General features: G+C 38.1%; 1 protein-coding gene across 2 annotated transcripts in view; it reads left to right on the top strand.

Annotated features, from left to right (window-relative positions):
- The window catches only part of LOC132523003 (contactin-associated protein-like 3), a 187,138-nt gene that overhangs the window by 119,427 nt on the left and 45,329 nt on the right, over nucleotides 1-22,382 (top strand). For both annotated transcript variants that reach the window (XM_060153572.1, XM_060153573.1), the window contains exons 10-12: nucleotides 2,745-2,916; nucleotides 10,147-10,253; nucleotides 13,432-13,551. In XM_060153572.1, the coding sequence (XP_060009555.1) occupies nucleotides 2,745-2,916; nucleotides 10,147-10,253; nucleotides 13,432-13,551 (399 nt within the window). The remainder of the gene's footprint in view (nucleotides 1-2,744; nucleotides 2,917-10,146; nucleotides 10,254-13,431; nucleotides 13,552-22,382) is intronic.

A 22,382-nucleotide genomic window follows, 5' to 3' on the forward strand; every position in this document is an offset into this window, starting at 1 on the left:
TTTGTCAGAAATACAAAACATTAAAGCCTCAGTCACTGAAAGAAAAGTAAAGGTAAGCTGTGTGTATTTTATGAAAACTTCTTAAGTAGAACGCTAGCATCTATTATGGAGGAACAAGAAGAGGCTCTATCTTCAGTTTTTGCTCTTTGAAAGTACACCAGTGATTTCAAGATAGAAGTACAAAGAGAGATGAATGAAAAACACATAAGTACAATGAGCAAAATCTTTACTTTATAAAATTACTTATTCCATTCGATTTTAAAAATAAGAATCTGATAAAATAACCTCAAACCCCAGGCTGTAAATATTAACATAAGTATTCCTGACTATTTAAATTATTGGAAAATACAAAGCAAAAAGATGAATAATTATAACATTGTATCTAAAAGTTAAAACAGTTGTGGAAATGATGTAAATGAAACACAATTTTATAAAGCAAAGCATAAATAAAATAGGTAAATTTCATGTGAAACAAAATTTACTTGACAATTTTTGGGAATTAAAACAATGTTAATTATTAAAATTGTTGTGCTTCTTTCATATTTGCACATGAAAATGAAGTACTCAGTTCAGTAAATGCTTTTACCTTTTGTCCTATGTAGGGCTGTTGGTTGTGTTCCCTAGGAAGCTGCCTCTGCATGGGAGATTTGCATGTGGGTGTTTGAGTGGGGGTAATTCTTGGGAACAACACCTGGAAGTTTGAAAGAGCAGCTGGGATGGGCAGAGGGACAAGTTGAACTGCAGTGCAGTTGCAACAGAAGTCTCTGAATACGCCAAGGGGGAGTCTGAAGCAGGGATGCCCTTCAGGGAGGTCCCAGTTGAGAAAATGGGTCTCTGCCACTGCACTGCATCATTCCATTGTATTCTTGGGCACTGTTGTCCCTGCGGAGGGGCACAGCCTTATGAGAGTCAGCTCCCTTCAGCCTGGCAGATCCTGGGGAGAACCTCAGTCTTGAATAGGGGGGAATAAGGGAGTCTGGGCTCTGTACAGCCGATTTCCCTAAATTGTTGCCTTTTACAGAAATGTTTCACAATGACAGCATCCTCCTACCCTAACTTTCTTTCTTTTTTTTCTTTATAAGTTGTTTTCTTTAATCCAAAAAGGAGTGGGAAATGGTGGTGGTGGGGGAGTCATTTAATTATTTATTTTTTTGAGGATCACCTAACTCCCTCCACCACTTTTTATTATGAAAAGTTTCAAGCACACAGAAGAGTGGAAAGCAAAGTACAATGAACACCCATACGCATACCACTAAGGTTCAATAATTAACATTTTTCTATATTTGCATTTTCCCCTGAACCATTGAATATAAGCTACATACATCATGACACTACACTTTGAGATATTTCAACATACATCTCCTGAAACATGGCTATTCTCCTACATAGTATCATTTTTGCTCTTAACAAACTTGACAATAGTTTCCTAAAATAATCTAATACCAAATCTATAATCATCGCAATTGTCCCCAAGATGTTTTTATGGTTGTTTTAAACATTTGAATCAAGATCCAATCAAGCTTCATGCAATGCAAACAGTTATGTCTTTTTAGTTTATTTTAATCTAGAAAAGTCTCCCATTCCACCTCTTCCCTCTGATACTGACTTTGAAAAGCCTGAGCCAGGTGTGTTGTAAAGTGTCCCATATTATACTCTTTCCCTAACTTTCCCCTTCCTCTCCTACATTGCCAATCTTGCCGTAGGCAAATTTAAGAACCTGTGATTCCTTTAGGGGACAACTAAGTGGAGGGTAGGAGGGCACTCAAAACCCTGCTGGCCCCCCATGTGGAGAAGGTGGTTCTGGACCCCATCTTGCTTTGATTTTGATTTCAAAGCCATGTGCTTGCTCATAATCATAAGAGCATTGTCTCTTGGGAAACCTAGGAGGATAAAACAAAACCACTCTATAAGAATTGTGGTTGGTGAGTTACAGCGAACCAATTAATGGCTGTAGCAGAACTTGTAAAATTTAACTCTTAATTTTGAAATTGATCAAAACTCATTTCTTTTTTTTATAGAATATTCTGTGTTGCTTATTTTTCTCCATTATTTGCAATGCCATATCATTATGAGATATTGTTAATTTGTCTATGTGTTAATGTTGAAAGATATTTGACTAAAGTGCCTAATTAAAAAAAGAAAAGTAAATATAAATTGCTATTAGATTTCTTAGACCAGTTATTATCAAAAGTGTTTTAAAATATTGCCTGTGCCTGCACACACATGCACATACAGATGATATTTAAGTTTTTAGATGAATGGAGGGTGTCCAGGTCAATTCTCAATTTAACATTATTTTTCAGGCATTTTAAATTTAGCAAGTCCTATTATGCCTGTAACTTTTTTTCTCATTCTACTATCACATGCCCTTAGTTCATCTAGTTTAACATCATGCTAAAAGGAGTGATTTCTTGAGTATGCTTTCAAAAAAGAAATCAAACTGCTTAAATTAAATGTACAGTAATTCTATTTGTCAGATTTCACATCTTCCCTTCCTCTCATCTCTCCATAAGCCTGGCTTTAGTTATTATTTTTACACGTTACCAATACCAACAAATTTTGTTCTTGTCAGCTCTCCACCACCCTATCCATGGGTAATGTGACCTTCCCAAATGGTGTAGGAAGTCTAATCTTCAGGTGTCTGCAAACAGGGGGAGGTAGCAATTTTTGCATATGAGAAATACCATACGATATTTTTTCATAACTGTTTATTTTCTCCTGTGTGTGTCTCCATGTTCATTCAGGCTGTCCTGACAACAGCTCTGACCCTGGATGTGCAAGTCCCCTGAATGGATTTCAGGGCTGCCTGAGGCTCATCTCCATTGGTGACAAAGCGGTGGATCCCATCTCCATACAGCAGGGGGCGCTGGGGAGTTACCGTGACCTCCAGATAGACACCTGTGGCCTCACAGACAGGTAGGCAATCTCATGTCAGCATGCATGTTTTCAACTTTTTGATAGTAGATTAAAAACAAATGAACCGCTGGAAAAGAGCATATTCTTGCCCCTTCTCCATTACTGATATCCATTCCATAGGGAAAAATTATTTTTACATTGAAAACAAAAATGACAAACTTTAAATAATTGCTTCTTTCCAATGATATTTTCTTAGAAGACACACTCTCATGAATTTTCCTTGTGTATGCCTCCAAGCTACTTAATTCACACAGAATACTACTGATGCTATTATAATTATTGATTAGTATATACTTTAAAAAATTCGAACATTGCACAAAACAGATTAGAATATTCTAAAGAGATCATTGAGGACCCGGAAATCAAAATTCTATGTGGTCAGCTGCATTCACCTTACACTCCCTATTCTACAGGAAAAATGAAAAATAACTCTTCCTTTGAGAAAGGTGGAAGCTTTGGGGATTTCTAGTGATGTTTGAAACACAGTAAAGAATAGAGAGAATTCAGTTACCACATACTGAACATGGTACCACTTCACTGAAGAAGACAAGAAAGGCAAAACTTTAAAGCAATAGCATATTAAAATTGCTAAGAATTGCAACTTTACTGAAGTTATTTGTTAGTCATGTCTGCCTTTTAAGTAATTTTGGCTAAAAGTGATGGCTTAACCATCACACATTCAAGTTTTTTTCTGTGACTGGTATGTCTGACTTCTCTGCAGTAGGAGTGCATTAAGTTCGTGTTGAGTAAATATACACACTTCAGACATCCTCACACATCCATATACGGGCACCTTTCCAAAGTTCACACTGCACAGAGTCCTTTGTGGAGTAAATCTAATCCAAATTTAACACTAATTGAAATTCCCTGTCATGTCCAATTAACTACAAGTTACAGTGCAATTTAGCAGTGTATGAGAAGATCATAAATTCCCAGTATGTAAAATATTGACTCACAAGAACTTGAGTTCTTTAATGCAAATGTCCATGGCCATATGTTCACATTCTATTCATTTGTAGAGGAAAAAAAAATGATTTAAAGAATTTAGACAAAACTTTCAACCCTAATTTTCAGATTATAAAAATTTTTTTAGCATAGAAAGTGTAACATCATCTGCAAGTTATAATTGCAGCCAGCTCTGGCACCCTGAATCTTGGTATTGGGAGAGGGTTAGAGATGCTCTTTTGGAGGTAGAGTACATCCTCTCACCCATGGGAATGACTTTTAGTGGGTCAGGAGGGTGGGAAGTCACAGCTCACTGTCAGTAGCCTGGTTGTCACTTCAGTCGGGAAGCTCACAGAAAGTTATTTTAGTGCTTGGAGAACTCCATCACAGCACGTGTGTAATCACAATATTTATCTCACATAAAGGTTGCCCCTTTGTGCATAAAGATCTTTATTTCAAAACTAAAACAAAAAACCAACGTATGTGTGTGTGTGTGTGACTAAAATAGAAAAATTTCCACATCACATTTTTAAACGATTTTCAGATATCTGTACTAGTCTATGGAGACATCTGTGGTATTAAGTTATCTTCCATAAAATTGAGGCTCATGGCAACTTTGTAAGTGGTTATAAAAATAGCTATTGGCACTTTGGATGGCCTATATAGTCACTACTTGTAATTTTTTATGGTTCAACATCTAAAGACATGTCCTTACTCTCCATTCTTCTTATACTAAAAATATTCATTTTTTCTCAACCCTTTAGTCCATACCTACTAACTGCATGTCCAATGCACCATGAAATAGATTCACTTAAAAGTGCAGCAAAGCAGACACTCACACCTGGGCTGTCTTCGGGCACTGTGCACTGTACGCAGCCATCCACCCAGCCCACCACTCTGCCTGCCCAGAGCAAGTCCTAATGTGCTCAAGTGAATCTGAGATTTATTATTAAAATGCAGCTAGCTTTATAACTTCTATCCATTGGGCACAGGAATTAATAATTCATCATACATAGCAGCATTCCTCACACTGCAAATGCTGAAAAGATGTTTGAAATCTTAGGGGTACTTAGGAAACTTTCCTGAGCCATATAAGGACTTGTGCATCACGCTCTGTCTTCCTGTGGCTCGGATGACACTTTATAGGGAAGGCAGTGCAGTCCTTTGGGACAAGGCTGTGGGGAGGGGATAGCAGTGAGGAGGGATCCTGTCTTACACCCTTGGGGTTTTGGACATTAGGATTTCATGTCATGTAACTCAAGCTACATAGCTCTTTTCAGGTTCCTTTTAGGCTCAGGTGTTTGCTGTCTAGAGCACCCCCAGCCATGGATGGTGCTGATGGGGTCACTTTCCTCACTTCCACTGCCTTTGACCCAACATTAATCTTCTAGATGCTAAATGTGACATTGTGCATCATACATCTTGGGGTTCTTTTTAATAGAAAATAACACATTTAGAAGAAAATTAATTACCACAAACTTTAAGTTCTTATTTATGAAAAAAAAATCTTATCCCAAAACATTTCTAGGTAAACTATGATATTCTTTATCATAAAGCAGTCATTTTCACTGCATTAAAAAGTATGGAATCTATTCTAGTATGATTTTAGAGAGTTCCAACGTGTCGAAAAGAAGGGCAAGAAGTTACTTTGTTCAAGCCAAGCGAGGGGTAAAGGGGATGGGCCCTACTCGGATCAAGCCACCCTTTCGGTCCAATGGGATTCTTAGGTAACATGATCTGAAATACCACCACTCCTAATACTCTGTGACTTTGCTATAGACTGTCCTGTTCTTCGACTGTTATAGCAATTTGCTGACTGTCAAGGTATGGATGCCCCATCCTATGCATTCACCTAGTAAACCTCTCCAGAAAGATAAATAAGTCGGGCACCATTTATTCCACATGTGAATCCCAACTGGCCCAAACTGATTTTGAAATTCACAATCTTAAGGTTGACAAACTGTTCTGAAATTTGTCAAAAATTAAAAATAAGCATATCCAGGAAAAATTTCAAAAACTCTACTATATATCATTTTATTTCTTTTTAAAGTAAAAGTGAGTTTGCCTATTTCCAGTTCTTACTGACAGTTGAAATTTTCCCATATTTTTCCAAAGAAAACCAAAATAGTTCTTTGGTTAGATCTACTGGAATTTCAGTGTCTGGGAGTGTAATTTGTGCAGTATTAGAGGAGAAAAAAATATCATAAAATAGCCAGATGCTCCCTTTCATCTTTTGTTTTTCCTACTTTCCTTTTAAGATGTTTGTTTTACCTTTTCTGATTTGCAGATAAGTGGCTGTTGGGAGCCAACTGGGATGAAACAGGGTTGTATGTTGCGCTCTGGGTATTTCTACATGTTTATACTGTCCTGTCTTCTAAACAGAGATCCTATCATTGGTGTGAATCCCTCTTTTTCTTAATACACTTTGTGGTAGTTTGTTATGGCAGTAATAGAAAAATAATATAACATTTATATAAAATTATGTATAAATTTATAAATCTATACACACACATATTTTCCTTCTCTAAGGTGAGAATTTCAATACATTTTAGTTTTATATACTTGCCTGTATTAAGTCCCTCACAATGAACATTTTTAATTAATATGCTTTATTTTTTAGAGCAGTTTTAGGTTTGCAGAAAGTATAGAGAGCTCCCCTTTATCTCCTCTCTTCCCAGTCTCCTCTCACACAGTTTCTGTATTATTAACATCTTGCATCAGTGTTGTACATTTATTACGATTGATGAACCAATATTGATACATTCTTATTAACCAAAGTCCATAGTTTACAAGTTCACTCTTTGTGTTAAACAGTTCTATGGGGTTTTACAAATGCATAATGTTATGTCTTCACCATTACAGTATCGTACAGAATAGTTTCACAGCCCTAAAAATCTCCCATGCTTCACCTACTCAATTCCCCTCCCTTCCCCCAACCCCTGGCCTGGAAATCACTGATCTTTTTACTCTCTTCATAGTTTTGCCATTTCCAGGATGTCATATAGTTGGAATCATGCTCTACGTAGCCTTTCACTTTGTAATACGCATTTAAGATTCTTCCATGTCCTTTGTGGCTGGACAGCTTATTTGTTTTTAGTGCTAAATAATATTCTGTACCACTACTTTGTCCATTCACCTACTGAAGGACATCTTGGTTACTTCCAGGTTTTGGCAATTAACAAAGCTGCTGTAAACATTTACGTGCAGATTTTGGTGTGGAAGTAAGTTTTCAACTCATCGGAGTAAATACCAAGGAGTACAATTGCTGGATCATTTAGTAAGAAGATGTTTAGTTTTGTGAGATACTGCCAAACTGTCTTCCATTTTGCATTCCCACCAACAGTCAATGAGAGTTCCTGTTGTTCCTCATCCCTGCCAGTATTTGGTGTTGTCAGTGTTTTGGATGTTTGCTGTCCTAATAGGTCTGTAGTGTTATCTCATTGCTTTAATTTGCATTTCTCTACTGACATGTGATGCTGGGAAGCTTTTTATATTTTTATTTGCAATCTTGATACCTTCTTTGGCCAGGTGTCTGTTCAGATCTTTTGCCCTGGGTTTTAATTGGTTATGTCCTTATTGTTGAATTTAAGAGCTCTTCCTATATTTTAGATACGAATCCCTTGTTAGATACGTGTTTTGAAAGTTACCCATTAGTCTATAGCTAATCTTTTCATGCTCTTAATGTCATTCATAGAAAAGAAGTTTTTAATTTTACTGAAGTCAAAATTACCATTTTTTTCTTTTGTGGACTGTATCTGAAAAGTCATTGCCAAACCAAGGTCACCTAGACCTTCTCCTATGTTATATTCTGAGAGTTGAACTGTTTTGCATTTTACATTTTAAAATTCTAAGATCTAGTTTGAGTTCATTTTTGAGAAAGATGTAAAGTCTGTGTTTATATTATTATTTTTTGTGCATGTGGAGACCCAGTTGTTCCAGCAGTTATTTGTTGAAAAGACTGTCCTTTCTCCAGGGAGTTGCCTTTGCTTCTTTGTTAAAGATGAGTTGATTAATTTTGTGTGAGTCTGTTTCTGGGCTTTCTAGTCTGTGCCATTAATCTATTTGCTCTTTTGCCAGTGCCACACTGTCTTGATTTCTGTAGCTTTGTAAGTCTTGAAGTTGAGTAGTGTTATTAGTTCTTTGACTTTTTTCTTCTTCAATATTTTGTTGGGTCTTTTGCCTTTCCATATAAACTTTAGGATCAGTTTGTTGATATCCACAAAATTACCTGCAGGGATTTTGACTGAGATTCCCTTGAATCTATAGATCAAATTGGGAATAACTGAAATCTTGCCAATTTTGAGTCTTACTATCCATGAACATGGAATATCTCCACTTATTTAGATTTTCTTTTTTATCCTTCATCAGAGTTTTGTAATTTTTCTCATATAGATCTTGTATATGTTTTGTTAGATTTGTCTAAGTATTCTATTTTTTGGATAATGCTAATGTAAGTGTTGTGGTTTTCATTTTAAATTTCAATTGTTCATTGTTCATTTATAAGAAAGAATCCTACAGCTTTGCTATCATCACTTATTAGTTTCAGAAGTTTTTTGTTGATTATTTGAGATTTTCCACATAGTCAGTCATGTCATCTGTGAACAAAGATGGTTTTATTTCTTCTTTCCCAATCTTTGTACCTTTTATTCCTTTTCTTGTCTTATTGCATTAGCTAAGACTTCCAGTATGATGTTTGAATAAGAGTGGTGAGAGCAAATCTTTGCTTTGTTCCCATACTTAGAGGAAAGCATCTAGTTTCTCACCATTAAATATAATGTTGCTGTAGGGTTTTGGAGATTTTGTTTGTTTGTTTGTTTGTTTAATCAAGTTGAGGAAGTTCCTCTCTATTACTAGTTTGCCAAGGTGTTTTGTTTGGTTGGTTTTATTTTTGTTTTATCGTGAATCAGTGTTAGATTTTGTCCAATACTTCTGCATCTATTTATGTGACCAAATGGTTTTTCTTCTTTAGCCTGTTTATGTGATAGATTATATTAATTTTCAAATTATTTATTTCAAATTTTGGAGCAGCCTTGCATACCTGGAATAAATTCTACTCAATTATGTTTTATATATTTTTTATACATTTTTGGATTCAATTTTCTATTATTTTGTTGAGAATAGCACCTCTTTTTGATAATAAAAAAATTAACATTCTTGCAATTAAAAATTTTAATCTTATAAACAAATATTAAATTCCCAATTTCAAAAAGTGAGATGTAACAATGTCCATGAGATATAAGTGGTTATTTGGTTTACCTGAGTGATTTTGTGGTTTATTCAATTATGTGGGGGGAAAAATAACAATAAATCCCTTAGTCTTAAGTGATCTCTAAATCTAATTCCTAGAGGCATCATCAGTCTGATCTAAAGTAGATGACATTCAGAACCCCTGGCACTGTGATGCTATATGGATAAAGAGTTTCTCCTTTTTCCTGACTTCCTTCCTTCTCTTTAAAATGTTTCCTTATGTACTAAGTCAACATGGTAACATATTACAATGTGGTATACATATATCAGTTAGCTTTGGCTGCACAATAAATTATCTTTAAAACTTACTAGCTGAAAACAACAACAAATTTGTTTATCTCACAGTTCTGTATTTGCTGCTGGGCTCTCCCATGCATCTGTGGTTGCCTGGGGGATCAGCTGGCAGCTGGTTGACTTATAATCCCCTCACTCACTTGTCCTGTGGTTTGAACCTACAGGGGTGACTAGACAACCTGAACAAGCCCAGGTTTCTTCATGTGGTTGTGCTTTCAGGGTTTAAAACTCAGCAAGAGAGCAAGCCCACTGCCCAAGCACTTTTCTAGCCTCTGCTGTGTTAGTTTGCTAATGCCTCATTGATCCAAGCAGGTCATATGCCCAACCCAGATTCAAGGTGAAGTAAGCTATACTTTTTGATGGAAGTATCTATAGTTCACATTGCAAGGACATGGAAACAGGGATGGGAAATGTGCTGTCTATGGCCATTGCAAGCAATTTATATCCCTGTCATGTATGAAATTAATCTTGCCTTATTTGTGAAAAAGAAAACACATTTTCTGATGTAATGAGATGTGTAGAAAATTTGTCTGTCACAAATACATGACAGTTGGTAGCATCTAGTGGATTTTTTAGTCTATGATTGATATTACATTTGGAAACCTTGATGACAGACCCAACAATTTTTGTTCATGTTGAAATTTTTCTGATCAAGTCACTGTTTTCATTACAACATATGAATATTAAGATACACATTTATCATGACGAAGTGTGGGAAATAGTGCTGTGTCTGTCTTCTTCTAGGTGTTTGCCCAGCTATTGTGAACATGGGGGTGAATGTTCCCAGTCCTGGGACACCTTCTCCTGCAACTGTGCACACACTGGTTACACCGGTGCAACCTGCCATTCCTGTAAGCCTCACACTTCATTCACTCTCCTTTCTGTTCTGATTTCCGTGTAGTTCTATTTTTCTTTCCATTATTTTGTGTATATGTGTGTGTGCAACCATGTGCTAGAAAGCAACAACAAAAAATAATTATTTTAGACATTAATTTTTGTCTGGTTTATTTTTAATCAAATTTATTTCCTACTGATGATAAGGCAGCTAACAGAAATACATATATCATAGGATAGAAAAAAATAGTAGACAAAGGAAAATAAGTATAGGAAAATAAAATATAGTCAAAGTATAAATTAAATCTAGAACTCATGATATTATATCTTGTTCTCTTCCTCGAGCAGAATCCAATTTTAGTTCTCAAGTCCTGTCTGCCTAAGTAAAAAGCATGAGTTACTAGATTCTCAATATTTATAAAATTAAACAAGAAAAGTCTCAGAAGAAGTATAGGATGGGAGCTAACATGGTAGGGCTTCTAGACATCAGTGACAAGCCAGGCAAATGCTTAGGTTCCTTGCAATCTTGATGTTCTCTGATGATGATGGTGGTGGTGATGATGATGATGATGATGATGATGGAACTTACTGGAACTTACCATGTACTTGCACGATTCTAGTTCTCTGCATGTTTCAACTCCTTTAATCCTCAAAACAACTCTAGGAGGTAAATGTATTTTTATCTACATTTTACACTGAGGAACGAGAGAGGCTAGGTTGTTTACCCAGGGTCACACTCTCCATCTCCTCTTAGTGGTGTTTCTTCTGTCTAGAACACCAGTCTCTTTTCTGAAGAATTATTCCTTCAACTTTAAAGCTAACAAAACTTTATTGACCGTTAATCCATTAGCTTATGACAGAGCCTCTGAAATGCCCTTGGTCTTCTAATTATTGGCTTTTGTATATGTTTTTCTTTTCATTTTTCCCTATTTGTATGTCACTGCTGATGTTTCTGAATCCCTTCTCTGGTAGCACCCCTCTCTCTGGGTCTTTAGAGAGAGACAGCATGATATGAAAATTCACAGATCTCACCATGTTCAGTCCCTCCTACTGGGAGAATACATTGCATTTTTAAGAACTCTTCCCTGTGAATTATTTAATTTTATTTCCACATATGGGAGAAAAGCAGAGTTTGGACTGGCATAAATTTGTCTTTATGGGAAGTGAATCCCAGTGAGGCAGGCATCAGTGTTGGGATGAGAGCCCTGTGTCCTCAGCCCTGAAGGTTCCACAGAGGAGCTCAAAGCATCTTGGAAGACAAAGGGAGGTGACTTATGCCCTAAACATCCCATAAGTTCAACCAGAGCAATTCCACCTACAACACTATTTACTGTACTAGTGCCAGGTGAGAATTTCCCGGAGTAACTCTTCATTTGAAAAGAGCTGGACATCTGGGAAACTTGAGGCTAAGTGACTTGGCCAAATCACAGTTAGGAATGGGGTGATCTCTTCCTTAGAGTGTCCTCCATCATACTTAGCAAGGTGTCTTATATGAAGCAGATATCTACTGAATATTAATGAGTAAGAAATATGACTAAAATGCTATCAGTAACTGTGATCTAAACATCATTCTAAACAACTCTGATTTTAAAACTAACAGATATATATATATGTAGGGTGTTTCATTTGTGCCCCATGATTTGGTCTAATAACTGAATTGACTTTATTGGGATCATCTAACTGGTAAGCTACATGAAGATGAGATATTGCCAAATCAAAATAAATGATCACCAGACCATTATTTTTGGGTCTAAGTGCACGATCAATACACGTGTGCATTCGTGTTTAAAGCAAGCTTTCTCCTAGTCATTCCTCCTCTACTTTTGTTTCCTAGGCAACTCCAGCCCCAACCCAAACACAAACACTGCTATCAATTTTCGTGTATCCCTCTGGACACTTTTCTAGGTGGTCATGAGGATATATATGTATTTATAGGAGTGTAAACATGAGCAGCCAAAATGCACGCATGGTGGAAAAGCAGTCCATGTTGTCTCTGTGTCCACCAGTGTAGATGGTAGTAGCCGTGCCATTGATTTGGGACAATCTGGTACATTTGACACTTGACCATGTTTAACAAAAGGATGTTTACCTTTGTAAAATCTCTGGACAAAAAGCATTTCCTTCATGTTCTTTTTCTTTGAGATGAGAGAAAAACAACCCCTCGATCTCTCCCTGGGTTTTTGTTGATTATTTGAAATAGGCAAAGTTAGAAGTGTAGATAATCCCGTCACTGTAGCATGGCATAAAGCCATAGCCTCTTCGGATCACTCCATTTTGTGGATCTTGCCCAACCACCACCTGAGTCTGTCTGTGTGGTTGCCAAATCTGATCGTTAGACCTGGCTTAAAGATCCAGTCCAGCACTCTGCCAGAATCAGTGCTGCACTTCTGTCCCAGCAGCCATTAGCGGCTTTTCAGGTTTTCAAAGGGTTTTTCCTGTCAAGGCAGCGAGTGATGCACACCGGAGATGTTACTTGGTTGATCACTCATTTAAATGTCTTCTGAATATTGAGTCCATCATCTGCAGATGCTAATCACTTGCCTTGTACACAGAGAAACATTTATTGTACATGTAGAAAATTCAATTATGAATTAAGATAAATTGAAACTATAAAGAGATATTTCATATATATTATATATATTTCTTTGATTTTCTTGAATTATCATTTGCAAAGCATTTAAGGATGTTTCTTTTTAAAGCAAACTTTAAAAACTGAATGAAGAAGAGTTGCTGATTTGTGAAATTCATCTCATTGAAAAAAATGCATTTCACATGTAAATTGTTTTAAGTAAACAAAGAGTATAATTAGAGTAATTTATAAAATAACATGATTATTTAGATAAAAGCAGATGATTTAGGGAGATTAAGCCAATGCACTTCAGGTGCTTAGATATTATGAAATAAAAAAGAATTAGACAAGAGTAAATCCAGCTATCACAATTTTGAAAAGAATCCTATGTTTCTAGAACATACAGGATTCAGATCCACATGTCCCACAGTGATCCCTCCTAAAATCTTTCACCCTGTGCTTCAGAATCTTCACTCTATCTGATTGAAACAGGGAAACACTCCTCTAAAGAAAATGTCCCTGAGAGCAATGCAGAATGAGTGTCACTGGGGAAAGTATCACTTAATTCACAACATGGAGGGATCCATCCCACTGTAGCTCCTGTCTGAGACCCGTGTTCTTTGCAGCTGTCTATGAGCAGTCATGTGAAGCCCACAGGCACAGAGGAAACTCTTCAGGGCTCTACTATATCGACTCAGATGGAAGTGGCCCGCTGGGACCATCCCTTGTATATTGCAACATGACAGGTATGCTAATAAGCCTTTTTTATGACAGTTAAACTCATGTAAATACTTGCTGTGCATGAAAAACCCAAATGAGGAAAGTAGAGTTTACCTAGTGGCAGCGTTATGTAGATATGCATTTTGATTGTAATTGTAATATGATTGCTCAGACGTATTAAACATAATGTTCTAAAATAGTTAAGAGGTGGTAATTAAACGTTGTGTTCTTTCTTTGTGCAAAATTAACAATAAATCTTTGCTTATTAATCTGAAACAAAAAGGGATAAACTTTATTTCTTAGTCCATGTCAATAAATGCCAAAGACTTAGGAGAATATTCACTTTTCAAATTTATGAAAGCATCCATTTGTATTCTTTTGAATCTGTAATTTCATGAGTTTGTCTAGGAGATAATAAATGTTTCTAAAGTGTACATACTTCAAGTAATAATATTATTCTTGTGCAACTGTATAAATAATATTTTATTTTCCTTAGAAACCTAATTATATGTTAAAGGACTTGTTTACGACTTATTGTTTATGATGCCTTTAATTCTTTGAAACGTTTTAATTTAACATCTCCGCCTACAGTATAGGACCACAAAGGACAAAAGCATCCACTTTAATGAATGACAACTGCCCTGATGGAGTTGATACAAATTCTTTATACCTCTTCTGTACCTGTATCTATGTGTGTCTGTACCCATAACTTTTCCTCCATGCTCGCATAACATTTTACCAATAAAAAGAGGACAAACCTCCAAGAAAACTTTCTGTTACTCTAGCAGTGTAGACCTAACGTGTACTTCAACAACCACAGAATTTGACTCTGCAAATTCTGAGCTAATGATCAGAAAAAAAATCAACTATAAATGGTTCTAAGGCAACTATAACTTAGTTATAATTTTGTTCTTCTGTTATTATGGCTACATGTCACCCTGACAGGGTTGCAATTCTCACGAGGAGGGAATTATTTGTGGATAAATTTATGATGATGCTTTCTGAGTAGCTTACAATCCTGGTGTGGTTTTTAACCTACTACCATTTCATACATGAAACGAAATCTGAGCATTTTGGCAGTGGTTAATCGTATGATTAGATCTGAATTCAGTCAAATATATCTTCCAGCCCCCAAACTACCCCCAAAGTTGGTACAGAAAATGCAAGAACTTGCAGAGCATTGCACTGGGTGTGAGTATGGCTCTTTTGGGCTTTGGGGTAAACATTTTGTCATAAATACTGACCAAAATGTTGAAGTGTGATGACAGAGTTAAATACGTTGGTTTACCTTTACTGAAAAATGTGTGATCAGTGAAATATGTGAGGAAACAGCCCAGGGGATCATTCTGGATATACTGCACTCCAGTGGTTTATAACAGGCCTTCAAGTGATTTCAATTCCTGCTTCGATTTTCTTTCATTACCATGGCTCAAGCAAATGCCGAGGACAAAGAAAGCTAAATAAAGTTGCTAGCATCCCAATAAAACATTTCCCTTTATCAATTAAGTTCTTAATTATCACAGAAGTCTAGGGCATGTTAAAGATTTTCATACATATTGTCTTGGGTTAATTCTATGAGCAGAGTTCCGTACACACTGAAAATGCCAAGATTCTAGGAAGGTAGAAATAATCCCAACTGGCACATTCCAAAATGAGTGACGTTTCAATGACTGAAGCTATTGTTTTAATAGTTAACTATTGGCAGGCTGAGGGCACGTTTATAAGGAAAGGTATTTGCTGAGAAGAGGAATAACTGAGAGCTGAGGGCCCGATCTTCTGCAGTTTATGGTTGTAATAAAAGGATTTTAGTCATGTTAGTGAACGCGCGGTCTAGGCTTCCCCATGAAGCTTTAGTTGTGCATACTTATAAAGCCCCTTTGGAATGTGTAACTATCTCAAAGGTGTTTTGTTTTAATGCTAATTTGATACCATAGCTGATGTATTTTGATTCCCTGCAATTGCTGTTACCTTTTCAGAGTGAATCTTGGCCCCTACCACCAGAGAGAAGAGTAGTTATCATCAAAATGCAAAGAGGCAGTAAAAACAGATGCCCAGCTTTTGATTTCAGGTAACTTAGAATAATACCTGATGATATACAAGCAGGTTTTTCTTACATTAGAGATGAGAAAGAACCTCTAAATAAGGGAGGGAAAAGGTGAAATCTGTTGATTAACCCTCCTGGTCAGCTTATACACACGATGGCCTTGAAAACTGTCTGCTGAGGATGTGAATCATATCCTTCCCCGGGTGACCTGAAGAAACGTCCAAGTAAAGGCACAAAACTGAAGAGTTGCAAAAAAACTTCTGACAACACTGAACACATGTGTACTCAGTGCCTGCCCTGAGCCAGGCACGGCTGTGACCACATCAGGGAGTGAATCTGAACACCTCCCTCCCCTGGTGGGGGGTGCTTTCTGGGGTGGGGAGCCAGATCATTGACAGAAGCGAATCAAATACTTGGCATGTTGCAAGGTAACAGGTGTTGTGAAGAAGAACAAAGCAGGGAACAGGGTCACAGACTGTAGAAGGATGGGTTACAGTTTTCAATAGAGGGATCAAGAAAGGACGCAGTTGGAAAGTGACATCTGTGCCAACCACATCAAGAAGCAACCTGAGAAAACCTGAGGTGGAGCCTTCAAGGGGAGGGAGGAGGGAAGTGCCGAAGGCCTGCAGCCATGGGGAGCTGGCATGTTGGACAGACTCAGGTGGAAGGACGAGAAGGTGGCCTTTCCTCAAGTCACGTGGCTGGTCCAGGATCCACACCAGCTGTGCAGTTTGGGCCTTTAACCATCGTGGGGCACCAAGAGGAAGCAAGGAGACTAGTTAGGACGTTGCTGTAGTAATCGAGCCAAGATGGTGATGGTGGGTAGCAGGCTGGGAGCAGAGGAATAGGAGGAGAGAAATGTTGAGTTAGAACCGGTGGCCTAACCGATGGAGAGAAAGAGAGGCATCAAGCAGGGCTCCTGTATTTGGATCCAAGCCCTGGAAAGAAGGGGCAGGTATTAGTCACAGAGACGGAGAATTCTTGGGAAGGACCATGTTTGTAAGGGAAGACCAGGATTCCAGTTGTGAATATGTGAAGTTTGGGTTGCCCATTGGTCATTTAGTCAGATAGTGGAGATCTGTTGGTTATAAAACAAGTGTAATGTATCTTCTTAAAGCCTACTGGGTGGTTATAACATCCTTGGCAATACAACCTTTTAAAAATAGAATTCGGAGTGTGACTTTACAAATTCATTTAACCTGACCAGAGGACTCCTGTTTGCTTTACTGTCACTAGTGGACACTATCCAGCAGGATAGAGCTTCTCCAGGTCCCTACGTGTTTGTTCCCCAAGGAGAAGCTCTGCTTTCCACAGCCAGATTCTGCAGGGTAGCATCCCAGGAGAGGCTGTATTATTATTAAGCTTCTCTAGAGATGCTTATGTGCACATGGGTTTAGAAAGCACTGTCGTTTAGCTGAGGATCTTTGGTTTTAGCAGGCACAGGCTACTCTATCGTCCAAAAAATTAAAATGGAAAGGGAACAAAGGGCATCACAGAATGGAGAAATAAAACCAATGCAGATGTAAAATTTTGGTGCCGCTACTCATTTCACAGTCCAAGCAATTATCCTGTTGTTCCTATTTATATAGGTTGCTGTGGGTGAGGTTTAATGATCCATCACTGAATCCCTGTGGCTCTGATGCATCCACAAATGCAACAGGAATGGTTCACATGTATTAAGATAAAGTATGAGACATTAATGCTCTAAATTATCTTCTAAACTCTCTAACGTAATCTTGGAAAGTTTTAAGAGCTGTAAGGTGTGTATGTGTGTGTATGTGTTCGTGTAGGGATTCATGAAAATTATTGCTAATAATTTAATGATTTATATTGATGTGTAAATGTCTATTATTAAAGCATACTTAATAACTATATATCTTCATATTACATTGCAAATGAACAAACATTACATAGAGATTATTGTATCACAATGCCTTTTGGGTAATTAAAGGTTTTTAGAGAAGTTTATAGTTGCCTAGCTCTCATGTAAAACTCCTGAAATTAGTATATTCTTGTTCTATGTGAAAAGATCAATGTCGTAAGGGTTCCGTAATTATGACTGAGATGGAACATCAAATGGATCATGAGACACACATACATACCCAAGATGGAGAGCAGGAGTTAACTACTTCAGTGAAGATTTCCAAATAGTATTAAATACCAAGGATTTTTATTAAACTCAACACCGTAAGGAAAGCAATGTGCTGTAGACAGAGAAACACACAGGCCAGTCCAAAGACAAGTGACTACCTCCAGCAGCTACACAACAAAATATTTAATGAAAATTTTTTTAAATCCAGATTTTTCCTGGGGAAAATACAAGGAATGAACCAAAGTTACAGCTAAATGGTCCTTACTGCCCAGGGGTCATATGAGGTGCCGCCTGACAAACCTGCTTATTGATAGAGGAAGATCTTAGGGTCCTGATTCTGTTCTTCCAACCTGGAAATATGTCCACTATGAAAAATTTGCCTTCTCCATGATGCTGCAATGCCTGTGGACAATTAAACACCCTCTAATTATTAAAAAACAATTACTAACACTTGGAAAAAGACACAAAAAACAGAATTCTAAACCAATGGTTAAAATTATATCCTTGGAATAAAGACACAGATGTAGAGCATGGACTTGAGGACACAGGGAGGGGGAAGGGGAAGCTGGGATGAAGTGAGAAAGTGGCATGGACATATATACACTACCAAATGTATAGCTAGTGGGAAGCAGCTGCATAGCACAGGGAGATCAGCTCGGTGCCTTGTGACCACCTAGAGGGGTGGGATAGGGAGGGTGGGAGGGAGGCTAGAGGGAGGGGATATGGGGATATATGTATATGTATTCCTGATTCACTTCGTTATACAGCAGAAACTAACACACCATTGTAAAACAATTATACTCCAATAAAGATGTTAAATAAATAAATAAATAAACTTGCCTAAAAAAAAATCAGATTTCAGAATGAAAAAAGAAAATTATATCCTTGGTAATAGCCTTTAAAAATGTAGTACTAGGACACACTCTGCATGTATTTTTTAGTACCATTAGTACAGAGACAACCAAAACAAGACAAAATAGTAAGCTGTTTTGAATGGACTGCCTGTGCAATTTGTTGACAGACCTATTCCCTTTCTAAACAGAAGAAACAAAACATAACTTCTTTGATGACAAGATGAGGAAGGCCAATGGCTCTACTCACTGAGAGAGATAGAACTGTTTGTGCCCACCCTAAACCCAGGGTAGTTGTTGGCTATTTTCATAGTTGTGAGGTTCAGAAACTGCTTCTCAGACCTTGCATTGTGAGAATGATTGTCACAGAAAGAAGATAGGTTGCAGTCAGAGCAGTAATTCAACTTCCAGTCCATAAAAATCACCTAGAGGCTTGATGAACAAGCTGAGGACTGGGTCTTGGCATCCCTGCCCATTGCACCTTCAGATCTTGATTTATTGACTCAACAAGTTAATAATCCAGAACTTTTTACTCATTATCATTGCTGAGTCACTTGCCTTTATGCAAACCAAGCAATTGTGTTTCTTTTCTTTTTTTTTTATTGAGGCATAGTTGATTTACAATGTTTTGTTAGTTTCAGATGTACAGCAAAGTGATTTAGTAATACATACATATATATCTATTTTTTCAGATTTTTTTCCCTTATAGGTTATTACAAAATAGTGAGTATAGTTCCCTGTGCTATATAGTTGGTCCTTGTTGGTTATCTATTTTATATATAGTAGAGCGTAAATGTTGAATCTAAAAAAAATGATACAAATGAACTTATGTACAAAACAGAAATAGACCCACAGACATAGGAAACAAACTTAATGGTTACCAAAGGGGAAGGGGGGTGATAAGTCAGGATTTTGGGGTTAAAATATACACAATTGTGTTTCTTAAGCATCCTTTTCGCTGTGTCAAAAATTGTGTCAGGGGCTTCCCTGGTGGCACAGTGGTTGAGAGTCTGCCTGCCGATGCAGGGCACACGGGTTCATGTCCCGGTCCGGGAAGATCCCACGTGCCGCGGAGCGGCTGGGCCCATGAGCCATGGCCGCTGAGCCTGCGCATCCGGAGCCTGTGCTCCGCAACGGGAGAGGCCACAACAATGAGAGGCCCGCGTACCACAAAAAAAAAAAAAAAAAAAAAAAAAAAAAAATTGTCAGGCCTCCAGCACTGTGGTTTAGCAAAGGGCAGGCAGCCCAACTGCTTTACACATAACTCATGTCATTTTTTTAAAAGCCCTCTGTAGAATGGGTATTGATTCATACACCATGAACCTGCGTCTCTTTTATCCTGGCTTTTGCCTAGACAGAACTCTTCCTGCCCCCACTGGGGGTACATTTTCTGGCTGGCGTCCTGCAGCTTGTAAAGGTAGTTCCTAAAACAGGCAGCCTAGTGTGGTTGGCAATGCAGAATTTCTAGAGCAGGTCCTGTCACTGTGCCCAAAGGGGAAAAAGACAAAAGCTTCAGGAAAGTTTATTTTCCTGCTTTTCTGTCAGCCACACAGTCTGCCCTGGCCTTACGGGTGGACAAAGTGAATGGTCTTGATGAACAATAAACATATAGATGTTCAGAGAGCAGTTAGGCCAGCAGCATGCTTGGTTCATTGCCTTAGCATTCAAAGGTGGCTAGACAATAGCATTCAGTCTTTAGATGCTGCCTGGTCCACTTTCCCCATTTACCATATATGGAATTGGAGGCTCAGAGGATTTTTTTGACTTTTCCAAGACCATAGATTGTAACCCATATCTCTTATTGACCATGACCCTGTACTCTGTCCATATCTAATTTTATAATTGCATGTATAATGTACTCTCTGAGGAAATTACTTTGCGCTTGTGCTGTGTGGTAGGCTGATAAACAAGGGAAAGCAGTAATAATATCTCCCAGTAACTGAGCTCTTGGGAGGTTTTAGGCACAGGGCCAAGCACACGTACATGTTGCCTCAAGACAATATATGTCGTGTTGAGTAAGTGTCAGTTCATGTTAAATAGCAGATGTCTACCCTTATGAATGAGCAGACACACAAAATTGTTTTCAGTGTGACCTAGTAAGTGAAAATATCACCCTCTGAAATCCTAGGGAAGAAGGCTGTGAAGTAGCTGCATTCCCTTGAGGATATCCAGTTGTATCTTATAGCATTTTCTTGTGTTCAGAATATTAAAAGAAATCATGAAAAGCCTCAAGGCCCCAGATCTGTGGCAGCCCTTATGAGGGTCTTCATACAAATATTGATCAAGAGGGACCCACAGGTGTGGAGCTGGACTGAGTGCCACCTCTAGGCCCTCTCAGGGCCTGGAGACTGTCTGCTTAGAGCTGTCATCTCTCCCCTTCAATAAAACACACACACCAGTCATCCTTGGCTTTGACAAACAGATGACATGGCAGGGCCCAGGGCCTCTGAGATCTAGGGCAGGGCCAGGTGAGAGCTGACTGTTGTCTTCCTCAGGGCACCCACTGGACATTCAGAGCAGCGCAGTTGGCCATTACCAGCACTATGGGCACATAAATGCCCAGGATCTAGTTCTGTTTTCTTCTGGAGTTTTTTCATTGGAAATATCGTAGAGGGCTCAGAAGGGTAAGGCACTCTGGGAAGGTTACAGACCTCAGCACTCTCTGAGAACTTTACCTACTCAGAAAGCTCAGCGACTCACGCTGGGTTGCTTAGAAATGTGTGGCAAAGTTACATAGTTTTGTGAAGTTGGGCAAGTGAGTTTTTCTAGACTTCCATTTCTCTTATCTGTGTGGCCAGAGGGTTGGGCTGGATAAAAGGTTATAACAGTGTTTCTCTCTGAATAGTAACACAAGGGGAGAAATTCTGAGAAGGCTGTTGTGGGTCTCTATTGTAGAATTCAGATTATTTTTGTGGATCCAGGAATGGCTGCTAGTGTTTACATCAGTCTGTCCTTATTTATCATCCTGAGTGCATCTTCTTGACCAGCTTTACGTGGAGATAGATGTGACACGTTAAATCATTTGGCATATTGCCTTCCCAGTCTTCTCAGAATGTGTACCCTCTTCCCATCAGAAGAAACAGAGGCAGCTGGCTTCATTTCCAAAGAGGTGGTGTTTGGACACAAATTGGACTTCATTTCAGGCATCTGTGGGAGAAGGGATTTTTGCCTTTACTTTCCTCGAGGTCAATTTCCAGATCATGAGCGATGGTCCCACAAAATATAAAGGCATCCTATTTTTCGTGAAGTCTTTTTTTCTCAGGGAGATTGAAATAAGCATAGCAGATATGCTTTCAATGTGTGTTTACCTGAATCTGTAGAATAAAGATCTGGTTCTTTTTCCATGCAACCACTTGTTTTGCTATGAAAGACTCCTTGTATAGTTCAGAGGTCTATTATAAAGTGTAGGAAGTGTTGCCAATTGCAAAGTGGATCTAAGTTGGCAAAACAAACAGAAGGAGGTGGATGTCATATGATATGGTAAGTCAATGTCATTATTTATATCCTACTTACCAAACCAAACCAGCAAGTTAACTTGGCTGCAGGTTCATTTGTCCGAGCAAACGGTCAACCAGGTGCCACCAATGGCCACCCTGCTCCTGTGCAGAGGAGAGGCTCCAGTGAGTTGGATGAACATGTTCTGATAGGGTCTAATTCAACAATAGTTCAAAATTCCTGTTTAAATTTGACCACTATTAAAATTAATTACCTCAGATCCAAAATTATGCTTCAGATTACCGTGAGTAACAGCTAAGTATTTTTCCATCATGTTGGTCACTTAAATTCCTTAGTCTGTCTCCTCGTGCTTGAAGGCTAAGATTATGTGTCATGTCAAAGGTTCCTTTCTACTCATAGTTTTGAAATAATATG

Source organism: Lagenorhynchus albirostris, chromosome 7, assembly GCF_949774975.1.
Source record: "Lagenorhynchus albirostris chromosome 7, mLagAlb1.1, whole genome shotgun sequence".
Classification (NCBI taxonomy): domain Eukaryota; kingdom Metazoa; phylum Chordata; class Mammalia; order Artiodactyla; family Delphinidae; genus Lagenorhynchus; species Lagenorhynchus albirostris.